This window comes from Populus euphratica, unplaced genomic scaffold (genome assembly GCF_000495115.2).
Source record: "Populus euphratica unplaced genomic scaffold, PopEup_1.0 scaffold69.1, whole genome shotgun sequence".
Lineage (NCBI taxonomy): Eukaryota > Viridiplantae > Streptophyta > Magnoliopsida > Malpighiales > Salicaceae > Populus > Populus euphratica.
The window spans coordinates 359081-375548 of record NW_011499947.1 but is presented as its reverse complement, the minus strand read 5'-3'; the positions used below and the strand labels follow the sequence as shown (position 1 = coordinate 375548).

At 31.2% G+C, this 16468-nt stretch overlaps 2 protein-coding genes across 2 annotated transcripts in view; both read right to left on the bottom strand.

Moving 5' to 3' along the window:
* Positions 1-4725: 4725 nt before the first annotated feature.
* Positions 4726-7948, bottom strand: LOC105137666 (probable LRR receptor-like serine/threonine-protein kinase At4g08850). The gene is made up of 2 exons (XM_011043490.1): positions 5378-7948; positions 4726-5221 (listed from the first exon to the last, which is right to left on the bottom strand). The coding sequence occupies exons 1-2, from the start codon at positions 7884-7886 to the stop codon at positions 4824-4826; spliced, it is 2907 nt and encodes a 968-aa protein (XP_011041792.1). The 5' UTR covers positions 7887-7948; the 3' UTR covers positions 4726-4823.
* Positions 7949-15331: 7383 nt separating this feature from the next.
* LOC105137716 (probable leucine-rich repeat receptor-like protein kinase At1g35710) overlaps positions 15332-16468 on the bottom strand; it is a 9272-nt gene continuing 8135 nt past the window's right edge. Inside the window, exons 2-3 of the mRNA XM_011043547.1 lie at positions 15990-16461; positions 15332-15835 (exon numbers count right to left, since the gene is read on the bottom strand). Of these exons, the coding sequence (XP_011041849.1) occupies positions 15438-15835; positions 15990-16461 (870 nt within the window). The 3' untranslated portion in view covers positions 15332-15437. The remainder of the gene's footprint in view (positions 15836-15989; positions 16462-16468) is intronic.

Genomic DNA, 16468 nt, shown 5'->3' with positions numbered 1-16468 from the left:
TCCTTTCCCAATTACAGGCTTATCATGGCAAGAGGAGGTCCAGTTAGCCTACTTAGTCTTTTGGCTCTTGGGATAATGTACCTGAAAATTCAAGTAATTTAATAACCAAGTTTATATATATCAGATAATTAGCAAATCACTTAATTTTAGTAATTTGATATTTTTTATAGTCAAAGTGGCTTGTAGTTTACGTGAGAAGTCAAAGTGATTGATATATAAGAAATCAAGATAATCAGTAGCTAGTGTCTAATAAATCAAGATGACTAGTAGCAAATATCTAGTAGTTGGTAAGTCAAGTCAGATATGATTGGTAATATATAGCTGATATATATATATATATAAAATTTACGGTAAATTGATGACTCTTATATATTTAAATAAATATCTTTATTTTAAGAGAATGCAATGATATTTTTAGAGAATGGAGAATAAAAAATGTGAATCCATAGCCTGAAGGTATCTTTGTAGATATAGTGCAATGGTATCTCTAAAAAATATGTATTCATTGGAGAAATTAAGATTGTAAATATAGAACTTAAAGGATTTATAAAGTATTTAAAACCTATGATTTTTATTATTTTATGAATATGAAAGGTTAATGAGTTGTTTCATCCTTATAAATTAATATGATATTTTAAGTTGTGTTTATTTAATATAATATATATATTACATCAATATAAAATATACAAAATTTTTAAGGGATTCAAGTGGGATCCTATAAAAATTCTTAAAATAGTATTAGGCTCAAACGAGTTTGTCCAAGCTTGTTAGGAGCAGAAAATGGATCCATACGCATTCTTGGGCCATGATCATCAGGCACAGGTGTGTGCCCAAGCTATTAGAGATGCTGGGCAACATCCTCAGCACGGCACTGATAATGATAGCATGCCTAACAAGGCTAGGTGTGTGCCTAACATGGGTCTAGGTAGCAACCTGGGCTTATATTTTTACGAGGAAGTATTTTTTTTTTTATATATTTGAGAGTTTTTTTAAATCTTAATTTTTGATTCATCACTTTGCTTATTGCATGGGTTGATTTTTGAAATCACGGGTCAAAAATTGTCATAATGAGTGGCTTAATGAGTGCTTGCTCTCACTCTTGATTAATGTTCATATGACTAAGCATATTAGATTCAGATTTGATTATTATTATTTTGTTTACTTATTTGATTAGATGTTGCCAGAAGAAAAATTGCAATTATCATACGTCATTGGTGAAAATAGATTTGTATGATAAGTACTCCAAAGGTTTTCAAAACACTTTGATGGGATATGATTTAGGCTGTGTTAGTTTTTGATGGCTTTTTATGTTTGTGATGAAATAAATGTGGCAATGGTAACAAACCCTGTTTTAAAATGAGTTTGAAATTCAATTTTTACATGTTGTTTTAACTGAATTTTGTAAAAACCTATTTATTTTTGTTTTTTAAAAGTACTTTTAAAAAAAAATGAATTTTTATTTATTTTTTTGCTTTAACTTAATATACATTTTGGTATTTTTAGATTAATTTGATGCGCTGATATTAAAAATAATTTTTTTAAAAAAATATTATTTTAATACATTTTTAAGTATAAAGCATATTGAAAAGCAACAACAACCACATTTCCACCAAATATTTTATACATGTTTTTTACTACTTATAAACTTCAAACATATTTTTTACTAAACACGTATATAAATCCAACTAACCATAACTAACTACACTTTTGTAAAATTTATTTTTTAAATCACAACCACAAAAACTACCTAAAATTCAAGTAATTTAGTAACAAAGTTTAAATATATTAGATAATTAATTAATCACTTAATTTTAGTAATTCGATCCATTCTCTTTAGCCAACATGACTAGTAGCTTGTGTGGGAAGCCAAAGTGGCTAATAGGTGAGAGACCAAGGTGAATAGTAGTTAGTGTCTGGTAAGCCACGATAACTGATAATAAGTATCTAGTACTTGGTAAGTTAGAAACAACTGGTAATGGGTAGTTGATACTTATAAAAAGTTTTTCTATGGTGGATAAACAACTCTCAAATATTTAAGTAAATATCTTTATTGAAAGAAAATACAATAATATTTTTAAAGAAGGGAAAATAAAGAAGAAAGAATGTGAATCTAGAGCTTGAAGGTATCTTTGTAAAGACAATGCAATGATATTTCAGAGAAACTCTGAAAAATATGTATGGATTGGAGAAATAAAGATTGTGAACCGAGAATTTAGAGGATTTATAAAATATTTATAACTCATGAATTTTATCATTTTGTGAATAGGAGGGGTTTATCATTTTGTGGATAGGAGGGCTGAAAAGTTATTTCACCCCTATAAATTAATATGGTATTTTGAGTTATGTTTCATTCAATGTAATATATATTACATCAATTAAAATATACAAAAGAATTCTAGAAATTTTTTTAAGAGAATACTAAACTCAGGTAAGTTGCCTAAACCTGCTAGGAGTAAAAAATAAACCAAACATACTGCTTGAGCCCATGATCATTAGGCTTGAGTGTGTACGCTAGCCCTTAGCGGTGCTGGGTAAAATGCCTAGTAAGGCCAACTTGGGCTCATATTTTTTTTATATGAGAGTGTGTTTTATTTATTTTTAGATATTTGGAAGTTTTTTTTTTTTTTTTGCTTATTGCATGGTTGATTTTGAAATCCTGGGTCAAAAATTGTCATGATGGGTGGCTGTTCTCACTTTTGATTAATGTTCATGACTAACCATATGAGCATTGATTTTTTTTACTTATTTGATTAGATTTTGCCAGATGCAAAATTGCAATTATTATGCGTCATTGGTGAAAATGGATTTGTATGATAAGTACTCCAAAGGTTTTCAATACGTTTTGATGGGATATGATTTAGAAACTACGACTTCGCTGAATGCATTAGGTAATGGCAGGGTCACTTCTCTTCCAAACCTACACCAAAAGCCCCCCTTTGCCTCTTGCCTCTCAGTTTGTATAATAAGAAGCGCTTAAGTGCCCAATAATTAGCGTAGCTTAAATATTATAGTGGCAGATGCATTAGTTAATGGCAGAAAGATTATTCTAGAATATATCCTAAATTTAATTGAAATAAAATGAAAAACAGAAGGAAAATTGTAAAATCTGCAAGCAAGATTTACCTCCTAAATGCTACAGGAACAATTCCAGCACGGTAAAAAAAAAAAAAAAAACCATTGCAAGAAAGCAGGCACAGCCATATCAAAGTGTTGGAGAGGAGGAATGCACCGTCCACCATTGTTGTTAGGCAAAGCAGGGTTAGGAGGGCAAAAATTTGTAGCAGGGATACACCATTAATCGATCGAATGAATTAATTAAGCTCCTTGATGGCATCTGAATATGGCATATCAACTTGGAGTGTTGAAACAAACTGTACTAAATATAGTTGGAAGTGGTGATTGGTCAAGTGATGCATATATGTTAGTTGGAATTTATGAACTCTCTTCTATGATGTTAGAGGCAACAAATTAAAATCACATTTGAAAAAAAAGAGAGAAGATGCATGTGTTAGATTTTGAGTTTGATTTATTTGATAGTTAGACTGCTTAATTCAAGCTTAATATATATATATATATATATATATATATATATAGGAATAGGAATGCAGAAGAAAAACAATATTCAAAAGTCTTTTTTTTAATAATCATAAAAAATATATTGAAAATATTATAAAGCTAATAGCCAAGGCAATAAATAAGAATAAGATCAAATAAGAGGAAGAAAAAAAAAAGAAAATACAGAAAAAAAGAAGAAACAATATTCAATAGTGATTCTATTTGATATGAATTACAATACTCAATCATGTGCCCTCACAAAGTTTTTGCCCATAAATGTATTGAAATCATGGATTTTCCACTGATATGTACATTGTTTTCAAGAACATTATACATCATACACCCACAGCTTATTTAGGAAGAAACGATACAAGAACAACAAGCAAAAATGACGCCAACAGCAATCTCCCCCCTCCTTTTTTCAACTTATCACAACTTCTCTGTAGCTACCAATCTCATGGACTAGACCTTTATGATCTAGTTGTCCTCTCAACAAGTCACTCAATTGGACTTGCTTGGTGAGTCACTTTCTGCTATCGAATTTACAATGAAACTGATATATACACCAATTTTGCTACCTCCTTGAGCTCATGTTGCCCACGAAGTGGAGGAGAAGATGTTAGGAAACCATTTGATTCAACTACAACAAGTTTCGATACGAAATATTTTGTGGATTTGGTGAAAAAAATGGGAAATATGATGTCTCTCATTGGCAATGGAGAGATCAGAATGAATTGCAGAGTGGTGAATCCTTCTTAAAATTTACACGCATTTGTTTTTCGGAACTGGCAATGGAAATGTTCACTTCTATATGCTTTCTGTATTGAATTAATCTTTGTTTATGCACGTAATCACATTGGCATGAAATGGAAAGTGTAACATTGTTATTTGGTAACCAAGAAAAAAAAGAAAAAAAATTATTATCATCATGTATAACAAAGCACATGATCAAGATGGGAAATATGAAGCCACTTACTGGAATTGATGCGGAGATCATAATGAATTGTAGAAAGGACTTCGGGTTTTAATCTTGCTCTTTCTACATTCAAAACCGAAACAAGGAGCAAAGTTTTGTCAAATTTGAAAATATAGCATGATCATTTCTTAATTAATTGTTGTTTCACTTATCTTTCATAAGAGGTATATTTTTTGACATACTTTTTTTTTTTAAAAAAGGCCAACCCATGAACATAGTCTCCATCAAATTACAGAATTTATTGCTCAAATCTATAGTTGAAGAGAAGAAGTTAAACCCCACAAAAAACTGGTCAGTAGACCACACTAAATGTATGTGAGAACAGATCTTCCAAACTTATTGTGTCAAATTCCTTTGGCAAAGAAGGCCACTTAGTTGCAAGCTCCGAAGAAATTCTTCCCATTGTAGGTCGGGATTGCGGATTGGGATGCAAGCATGCAAGTGCTATCTTCATGATATGGACAACACCCTCTGCTGCTCCTTTTTTAGGAAGCGAGATGCGTTGGTCAAGCACATCCTTCAACAATGTCTGTTGAGAAATCGGTGGCTTCGAAGATGACGAGGAAGATGCTTGTGATGAGATTGTGGAGATGAGATCGCCTGGGTGCCTTCCCATCATCACTTCCATTGTTACCACTCCGAAGCTATAGACATCACATTTTTCAGTCACTTTCATCGTGTAAGCTAGCTCTGCCAAAAAAAAAAAGAAGGTTATGCTGTGTTTTTATCACATAGTTGATAGAAATAAAATTGAAAAAAAATTACTTATGTATCTATACTATAAGCTAAAAACATACTATTATTCTTACTATTACAGGAACTTAATGTTGAAGTAAAGCTACGTACCTGGAGCAGTATATCCAAAAGTACCCGCAAATGAGGTCCAATTGGATGAGTCAGGCATCAACAGTCTAGCCGTGCCGAAGTCAGAGACATGTGCCTCATATTCCAAATCCAGAAGGACATTATTGCTGGTAATGTCTCGATGAATGATCGGAGGAGAGCAAGAATGGTGTAGATAGGATAAAGCTCCAGCCATCCCTTTCACAACATTTAGCCTTTTAATCCAATCCAGCTCAATTGCTTGTTCCCCAGTTGTTATAATCTTTCTCAAGCTTCCTCTTTCTATGAACTCATAAACCAAAAAAGAGTGCTTTGCATGTGAGCAAAATCCATACAGCTTCACAATATTTCGATGTCGAATATTTGCCAAAACACAAACTTCCGTTTCAAAAGCTTTAAAATCGGACAACTTGTCTGTTTGTGACCGGTGGAGTTTCTTCACAGCAACCACCTGTTCTGCTGGCATCACTGCTTTATAAACAATTCCATATCCTCCTTCGCCAATGCAGTAGTTGGAATTGAATTCCTCGGTAGCTGCAATGATATTCTCATACAACAACTTCCCATCATGGCCCAATATCGTGAATAAGTTTCGATCTTGTTCAGTATTCCCTGGCTCAGCTTTTCTCTTCCTAGCTCTCTGGCGGAGAATGAAAGAAGCTCCAATCACAACAAGCACTAAGAGTAAGCTTCCTAAAAGAGGGAGTACAATCAAAATAACAAGTTTGTTGCTCTTTCTCTTAACAGTTCCGCTGCTTTCTGGAAGATTGCATGGCTTTAGACCACTGGCGTTGCCACATATACCCATATTATCCCTTAATGCCTCAAATGAAGCGTTGTGGAAGGCTTTGATATCGGGAACGGGGCCTTGTAGCTTATTGGATGATATATCCACAAGTATCAAGCTTAATAGATCTTTGAAAGTGCGCGGAATCAATCCAGAAAGCATGTTGTGAGAGACATTCAGAGTTTCCAACATTTGCAGCTGCCCAAGTTGCCACGGTATCTCTTGAGCAAGGAAATTTCTACTAAGAACAAGATCTTGAAGAGAACGCAGGAAGCCTATCTCCTGTGGAATGCTATTTGTAAATTTATTATTACTGAGGTTCAGCAACAATAAATATGAGCACTCCCCAAGTTGTTTTGGAATCGATCCACTTAGATTATTAGATGCTAAATCAAGGATCTTGAGGGAAGAAAGCATCTTCATGTCTGAGGGAATGGCACCTGAAAGATTGTTGTTGCTAAGAGTAAGGTTGTACAACAGCTTCAACCCCCCTAATTCTTTTGGGATGGTTCCTTCCAAGTGATTTGAGGACAGATCAATCAATTGTAATTGAGTAGCCTTCCCGAGGTCTGCTGGTATCTCCCCGGAAACATTATTGTTTGAAATTTTCAAGCTCGTTATGTTACGATAATCTCCCCATTTCAAAGAAAGCTCACCATAAAAATTATTGTAACTCAAATCAACATAATCCAAATGTGGATAGATGCCAAAATCCTCAGAAATATTTCCTGTGAATTGATTCCTATCAAGTCTTAGTCGGTGTAAACCGGTACAGTTTTTCAAGCTTTTCGGGATGGAACCGGAGAAACAGTTGTTGGCAACGGTAAGATTTTCCAATACGCCTCCGTGGCATACCTCTTGTGGCAATTGACCCGTGAATTTGTTGTCAGACAAATGAAATTGCTTTAAATGGGTGAGATTGTTCATCTCTAGGGGCAATGGACCATAAAGTTTGTTAGTAGCCAAGCTCAATGCCACCAGAGATTTAAGCTGTCCTATTTCTGAAGGAATGCGACCAGAGAGTTTGTTACCCCAAAGAAAGAGACTGGATAGGTTTTTCAAATTTCCAATAGAGGAAGGAATCGAACCAGTGAGATTATTTGTAGCTAATGAGAGACGGGAAAGAGACGTCAACTTTCCAATTTCATGTGGAATGGAGCCACTAAAATGATTTCTACATAAAACTAAATCAGTGATACTTTTCATGTAGCCTATCTCAGATGGGATACTTCCCGTGAGATCATTATAACATAAGCCCAACTGAGTAATCTTGGATAGATTACCGATATGTGATGGTAATGTTCCATGAATTGAATTGTTCGAAAGGTCAGGAACGGAAAGATTGGGGAAGGATGAGAAGTTGAAATCATAAAGCGTACCTCTCAAACCGAAGTGCGGGAAGGTCAGATTGGCGACACTTCCAGAACCGTCGCAAGTGATTCCAATCCAATCAATGCAAGGGCTGGTGCTGACCCAAGAAGAAAGGAGAGATTGGCTTTGGTTGTCAAGACTTGCTTTCCATTTGAGAAGAGCCTCAGCTTCTTTAACATTACCTCTAGCAACTTTGGAATTGGCAGCACTAGTAGCCGTACCATATATCGAAGTTTTAGAGGAAGTGTGATCAGCAAGAACAAGGAAAGAAGAGGAGTAGAACATGTGAAGGAGCAAGAAGATAAGGACGTGGAGAAAGATTGAGAAGTATGGTTTGTGCTGTAAGGACGTCATGTTGTGTTTTCAAGAGATGCAGAATATTAATGGTTTGCTATGGTAGATGGAGATCCGAGGCTACATGCAGTGGTATTTATTTGAGCGGAGTCCTTTTTTTCAATTTCATCGAATATTTAAATCTGAGATTTCCAGTTCATCAATAATTTCTTCTCCCATTGGAAATCATAAGATGCGACAAATATTGTAGACATTGACAATGTTGACTTGCTTTCTACGTAGAATTGAAAAGCCATTTCTTAGTTTATTTTTATTTAAAAAATAAATATCATAAATGGAGATATAATAACAGGAGTAGTACCCATCTAAAAAAACTAAATAAAAATAAAAGATAGCATAATTCATGCGTGTGAGATTTCAAAAATAAAAGATGAAATTTCCAAATCATCTTTGTTTCCCCTTTCCAAATTATTGTCGGAAAGTCCAGCGTTCACACGCTATCTTGCTTGAGGGACTGAATAGTGCAGACGGGTCAGTGGGGATGGAAAAATTGTAACGTTGTGGGCTCTCACTAGAAGGATTTTTGGCGGATTTCAAGTATAAATATCAACAGAAAAATCTCTCGGAAAATCTAGTCATAAAACTCGCTTTTCAGCGATGGACTAAAAATATTTTATTTATGGAAGGATAATTCTAACATTTTTATATGTATTTTATTTTATCTTATACCTCCATTAATGCCATTTAAGAGGGTGGGTCTTGCTGCCAGCTTCTTACGTACGGTTGATTATTTTGCCTACCGAAGTTGTCATAATTTTCTTGAATGTGATAGCGAGTGTTTGTTCATGATTTCTGCAATGGAAGTTATCGTGCAATTTGGGGTTGGATTTTCTAATGAAATGATGGATACAACATGAAGCTGGAAATTCATTGATTAGTTGCCGTCTTCCTACGGTCGATTAAGTTCTCATGCCTTCCCTCTAACTATCAATATTAATCGATATTCTAAAACGCGTGGGGAAAGCATTATAGCTTTCCCACGCCTATACTTATATATTATAATAATAATAATGTATACTAAATACCTTGAGCTATCTTTTTTTATATATAGTTTTTATAGGTTTTTTTTTGCTTTTTTCTTTATGTTTTTTTCATTTAATAATTTTTTTAATTTAGTTTATTAATGTTAAATTTCTTGACGAGTTAACCTGATATGACGAGTTAACCCAAAATTTATTTTGTTTTTTTATTTTTAATTAATTTTTTTGTTTAGTTTAGTTTGTTAATGTTAAATTTTTTTCTATTTAATTATCAGATTTTCATTATACATATTTGGGCTTGACGGGTTAACCTGATTTGATGGTTTAACCCAGTTAACCCATCAATTTTTTTTTATTTAGTTATCAAACTTTCATGACGTGAATTTCAAGTTTAACGGGTTAACCTGATTTGAAGGGTTAACCCCAGTTAATTCAGATTTTTCAGCTAGACCCATGTCCAAGGCTATTGAATTTGGTGTTGTAGTCAAACTCACTTAAACTTAGGTCACACAAATTTAATATTATTATTAATATTATAACTATTATTTTTAGATCAGGTATTGCAATTAAACTCAAGATTCTTGGATATAGTCTTACTTCAAGATCTAATACTTTTAGATTTTAGTTTTTTTGTTTTGTTTTCTTATATAAAAAATTTAACCCATGATATCACGCGAGTCATATTATTAGTCATGCTTAAGAAATTATTCTCTTAAAACTAGTGTCATTCTATCCATTATGCTTAGGTATCAATCATTTATGCGTTTAACCAATAAAAAAAAATATGTTTATTAATTGATAAATCATTATAAAAAGAGAGAGTAAAAACACATCTATAAAAATAAAAAAGAAAAAAAGAGAGCAAACATCACCACTAATTATGTTGGTTTCAGATTGCCTTGATGCTTTTGTTTTTGTATAGTTAAACTCGTATCTCTTCCTGCATTTAACAAGCTTTATTTTGCTTAAAAAAAAATATTTGATTTTTTTTACAAAAAAAATACCATGAAAGAAAATATTGCATCACCATGCATATATGCTCTCATCTAATGGAATTGTTTCTAATTAGTTGTTGTTTTTTTTTAAAAAAAAAACCATTGAAATGGTCTGCTATCGGAACATTGGTTATGAAATTTCAAATTCATCAATAATTTATTCTCCCTTTCCAAATCATAGGAAGCAACAATATTGTGGGCTCTCCATCCTAATGTGTGCAAGTCTATAAATATTGACAATGTTGACTCCCTTTGGTTCCGGGGAATTCCTGAACAAGTGTCAAATACAATGACAAATTATACCATTACAGTTTTTCCATGACATTAATTTGTAACACAAATTTTTAGCCTAAATCCATATTCAAGATAGTTTAAACTTAATCTAAGTATATAATAAAAAGTTACAAGAAAATTATTTTTCTTTCTTATAATTCTTATGGTTGTTGTAACCCTCTTCTCATTAAACCAAAGATTTTATTTTTTAATCTTAAGTTTTTGAAAGTCAGTTTATTTTTTACCCATTGTCACACATGTAAAGTGTTGCGGTGAGCATATTCTCAGATAATATTAAGAAATAGGAAAGACAAAGATTTCTTATCTTTTATTAATGGAAAGAGAAAATGAGAGTCGCTACTTACCACGTATTATTTTGGTTACTAAGAACCTTAACTAGTTTTAAAAATTGAGTACGGGGATTGATTGTGTAGAGAGAATGTATTAGCATTTCTAATACGTTTTATTTAAGGTAAGTTATATTGTTTAATTATTTGATATAAAATAAGATATTGTTGTGTTTTCTAATTGTTGGTCTGTTTAAAATTTAAGAAAAATTATTTTCAATAAGAAAATTCTTATTTTATTAAGTAAAACCTAATCATTCTAACATTAACAAAAAAGAACTATCTTTTATTTAATATTAGGAATACATTTTATATATAAGTTCATAATCTTATATATTAAAAGAAAACAAAATATTTTTTTAAGTATTTTTGAAATATAGGTCTAGTTCTCATAACTTTAATAAACTGATTATTAAAACTCAAAATGTATGCTAATATATATTTTTTTTAAAAAAATTATATAAAAATACGATATGAATTTTTTATATTTTTGAGAGATATGACAGTATGCATGAAAATAAGAAATTTTTTTGTTGTTGTTTTTATTTTTATTTTTTTTGCATCATTTAGGAGAAAACTATATATTTTAATACTAAATTTGTATTTTTATAATATAAAAATACAAACTTATATTAAAAAATTAATAAAAGAAATACATAAAAAAATCATAAATTTTTATCATCATAAATGTAAATTAACTCCTGTTTCTCTGGCGCTTGACTCTGTTGAAATTTCCAAATCATCTTTGTTTCCCCTTTCCAAGTTATTGTCGGAAAGTCCAACGTTCACACGCTATCCTGCTTAAGGAGTTGAATAGTACTGTAGATGGGTCCATGGGAATGGAAAAATTGTAAGGTTTTTAGATAATGTTTTGCATTGCCTTTCGGAAAGTTTTTGAAAAAAATTTAATTTTTTTTAAATTAATTTTTTTTTAAAATTATTAGATTATTCTGTTGTGATGATATTACAGATAATTTTTAAAAAATAAAAAAAATATTTTAAAAAAATTATTATTTGCACTTTCAATCATATATGTATGATATGATTGGAATCTTTTTCATAATTTCTTCTCCCTCTCCAAATCATTGCATGCGACAATATAGTGGGCTATACGGAAGATCAAATGTCATTGCAACGGTGCTGTTGGAATGAATATTAACTGGGGGCTGCTACGGGAAGAAGAGAGGAAAAAGCTTGGGGAGGGGGTATTGATGGTTAGTCTAGAATTCGACAGCATTTTTTTTTTTATAAATATATTTTTTTTTTGTAGGATTTTGATATTAGTCTTTTCCTGGATTTTTTTTTCTGTGTATTTCTTTCTAATATTTTTTTTTGGTATATATTGAGGTCTGTATTTATAGTGTTAAAATCCTTTCTCATGTAAAAAATAAAATTTCAATCAAACTCATTTTTTTTTTTAAAGTTTGAATTAGAATCGAATTCGAAAACAGACAACTATCATTATCTTGAATGTAAGGATTATCTCGAAGAAAATAAGAATTATCTTGACAGTAAAAATTATCTTGAGGATAAGGATAGAATGACAAAGACACATTATAGTTTATAATTTTCACACAAGTTGACAAATTACACTTTTCATCAAAATAAATCTCTGATATTTTAATTTTATATTTTAAACCCTGTAAAATTAAATTAAAAGCCAATAGACTAAAATTGAATTACAATAACTTTCATGTATTTTTTTCTTATATCTCAACACTAAATAACTACAAGAATAAAAAAAATATATATTATCTTGTCTACAAATCAATTTTGTTTTTATTGTTTTGTTCGTATTGTTAAAGAATAATATAAATTGTATTTTAAGATCTCATTTAATAATTTAAATTATTAGATTGAATTAGTTCTTTGAAATGATATTATAGTCTAAATGACCAATTCATGAATTTAAATTTTATTAATTTTATTTATTAAATAAAATTATTTAATAATTTAAACTATTAAATTAAATTAGTTATTTGACAGGTACTATCTCATCCCCATTGTAGTATTCATTTCCAGTATCCATTGATAGAATCCATAGCACTATGTCATGTCCTCCTAAGAAAGTAAATTTAAAGTATGAGATTTTTGATAGAATCCATTGACAGAAAAAAGTAAAATTTCTCTTCTCAAACCTGATGTCATCATGTCCCACTGCCATTGCATCTGGTGCCCATATCTTCAGGAGGGGTTTCAAATTGCTCTACAAAATTCTTCACATAACATTATGTTTATAAACATATAGATCATTAATTCCAGAGATTAAGAAAGAAAAAAAACGAGTAATCATCATTAATTTCTGTTATTCGTGTTCTTGATGGAAATGCCAGTAATTATTATTATTCTTGCAACAAATGTAAATATAATCTATATATATGAACTGATGAAATGGATTTGGTCGATCATGAAGACCCAATGTTTCACTTCATTATTGAAACATGTAAGTTGAAGCAAGCTCACCCCAGCCCAGCTAATCCCATGCAGCATGCCATCCTACGAAGCCCCCAAAGCATCTACTAGCTAGACAGATCAAATGAGGAGGCAATGCCCACCACTCGACATGTAGCCAACAGCTGGAATCGTTGTCAAGATGGTTCTAATAGCTTTTCACAGAGAAGATAATGCCTTTAGCTAAAACTCTTGACAAAAAAACAGTGGAGAAACACCCCACAAGATTTTACTATATTTATAGGGTAAATAATATTATTTTTAATATTAATACTTTTAATTATATAGTAAAAATAATAATATTTATAACATGAATAATATTATTTTTTATATCAATACTGTTAATTATAGTAAAAATAATATTATTTATAATAAAAATAATAATATTTTTTTATATCAGTATTTTAATTATAGTAAAAATAATAATATTTATAACAAAAATAATACTATTTCTAATATTAATATTGTTAATTATAATAAAAATAATATTATTTATAACATAAATAATAATATTTTTAATATTAATAATGATAATAATAAAACTTTAAAATATTTATAATACAAATAATAATATTTTTGAACATGACTATTTAACTAAATCTAAAGATATAGGATTTTATTGACTAACCAGATTCAGTTTGGTGAGTTTAACGGAACAATCAAACCTCATTTTATTTTGAAGTGTTCTAGGTTTGTCTTATTATTGAGTTTTGCTTCTAATATTGTTGACTTTTTTTTAAAGTGTTTTGGGCTTGATTTAATAATAAGACTTAATAATATTGGGTAACAACTGAACTCAATAGCTTTTGACAAAAAAAAGTTGCTTCTAGTTGCAATTCTCAACAAAAAAATATAAGATGCTATGCAATATTTATAACGTAAATAATATTATTTTTTATATTAATATTTTTAATTATAATAAAAAAATAATATTTAAAATACAAATAATAAAATTAATAATACTAAAATTTAAAATATATATAATATAAATAATAATATCTTTAATATAACTATACATTAAATCTAATGATATTATATTCAACTTTTCAGTCAAACTTAAGATCAACAAGTCTGGCTAGAGAAGTGTGATTGGACAGCCAAATTTAGTCCTTTTTTAAAGTATTTTGAGCTTTTTAACTCTTTTTAGAAGTATTTGAAACCAGATTTAATAATAAAATTTAATAGTATTGGATTCAATTAAGCCGATATCTTTTTGACAAAAAGGTAATTCCCAGCTGCAATTTTTGACCAAAACACGGCATAAGAGCGCACCATCTACAGTGCTTTTAGGAACAACAAGCAAAAATGACGAGAACAGCAGTCTTCCCCCTCCATTTTTCAACTTATCCCAACTCCTCTGTAGCTACCAATCTCATAGACTAGACCTTCGTGATCTAGTTGTCCTCCCAACAAGTCACTCAATTGGACTTGCTCGGTGTGTCACTTTCCGAATTTAGAACGAAACTGATATAAAATCCAATTTTATTAAATAACTACCTTATTTAAAAATTTAAATTATTAGATGAGACTATATAATATAATTTATATTATTTTTTAATATATTCTTTTAAATAAAAACTCTTTAACTTTGAAATTTGCATAGATTCACATTACTTTATACTTAATTTTTATCAAATAAATAGAGATGATGAGATTCAAACTCGTGATCGTTTGGTCATTAAAACTCTGATATCATATCAAAAAATCATCTCATTTAAAAACTTAAATTATTAAATAAGATACTAAAATATAATTTATATTATTTTTTAACAAATTTTACTACCTCCTCGAGCTCATGTTTCCCACGAAGTGGAGGAGACGATGTCAGGAAACCTTGATTCAACTACAACACGTTTCGATATAAAATATTTTGTGGATTTGGTGAATAAAATGGGAAATATGATGTCTCTCATTGGCTTTGGAGAGATCAGAATGAATTGCAGAGTACTGGTGAACCCTTTTAAAATTTACACCCATTTGTTTTTGGGAACAGGTAACGGATAACGTTCACTTCTATATGCTTTCTGTATTGCATTAATCTTTGTTTATGCTTGTTTATGAAAAATAGATATATGTTTTTGGGAACAAAGTAATCCCATTGGCACGAAATGGAAAGTGTAACATTGTTACTTGGTAACCAAGAAAATAAAGAAAAAAAGTTATTGTCATCATATATATCAAAGCACATGATCAAGATGGGAAATATGAAGCCACTTACTGGAACTGATGGGGAGATCATAATGAATTGTAGAAAGGACTACGGGTTTTAATCTTGCTCTTTCTACATTCAGAACCGAGACTAGGAGCAGTGGTGTCAAATTTGAAAATATAGCATGACCATTTCTTAATTAATTGTTGTTTCACTTATCTTTCATAACTGGTATTTTTTGACATACTTTAAAAAAAAAAAAAGCCAATCCATGAACATAGTCTACATCACATTACAAAATTTATTGCTCAAATCTATAGTTGAAGAGAAGAAGTTAAAACCCCACAAAAAACTGGTCAGTCGACCACACTAACTGCATGTGAGAACAGATCTTCCAAACTTATTGTGTCAAATTCCTTTGGCAGAGAAGGCCACTTAGTTGCAAGCTCCGAAGAAATTCTTCCCATTGTAGGTCGGGATTGCGGATTGGGATGCAAGCATGCAAGTGCTATCTTCATGATATGGACAACACCCTCTGCTGCTCCTTTTTTAGGAAGCGAGATGCGTTGGTCAAGCACATCCTTCAACAATGTCTGTTGAGAAATCGGTGGCTTCGAAGATGACGAGGAAGATGCTTGTGATGAGATTGTGGAGATGAGATCGCCTGGGTGCCTTCCCATCATCACTTCCATTGTTACCACTCCGAAGCTATAGACATCACATTTTTCAGTCACTTTCATCGTGTAAGCTAGCTCTGCCAAAAAAAAAAATGGTTATGCTGTGTTTTTATCACATAGTTGATAGAAATAAAATTGAAAAAAAATTACTTATGTATCTATACTATAAGCTAAAAACATACTATTATTCTTACTATTACAGGAACTTAATGTTGAAGTAAAGCCACGCACCTGGAGCAGTATATCCAAAAGTACCTGCAAATGAGGTCCAATTGGATGAGTCAGGCATCAACAGTCTAGCTGTGCCGAAGTCAGAGACATGCGCCTCGTATTCCAAATCCAGAAGGACATTATTGCTGGTAATGTCACGATGAATGATCGGAGGAGAGCAAGAATGGTGTAGATAGGATAAAGCTCCACCCACCCCTTTCACAACGTTTAGCCTTTTCATCCAATCTAACTCAATTGCTTGTTCCTCACTGCTTATAATCTTTCTCAAGCTTCCTCTTTCTATGAACTCATAAACCAAAAAAGAGTGCTTTGCATGTGAGCAAAATCCATACAGCTTCACAATATTTCGATGTCGAATATTTGCCAACACGCAAACTTCCTTTTCAAAAGCTTTAAAATCGGACAACTTTTCTGTTTGTGACCGGTGAAGTTTCTTCACAGCAACCACCTGTTCTGTTGGCATCACTGCTTTATAAACA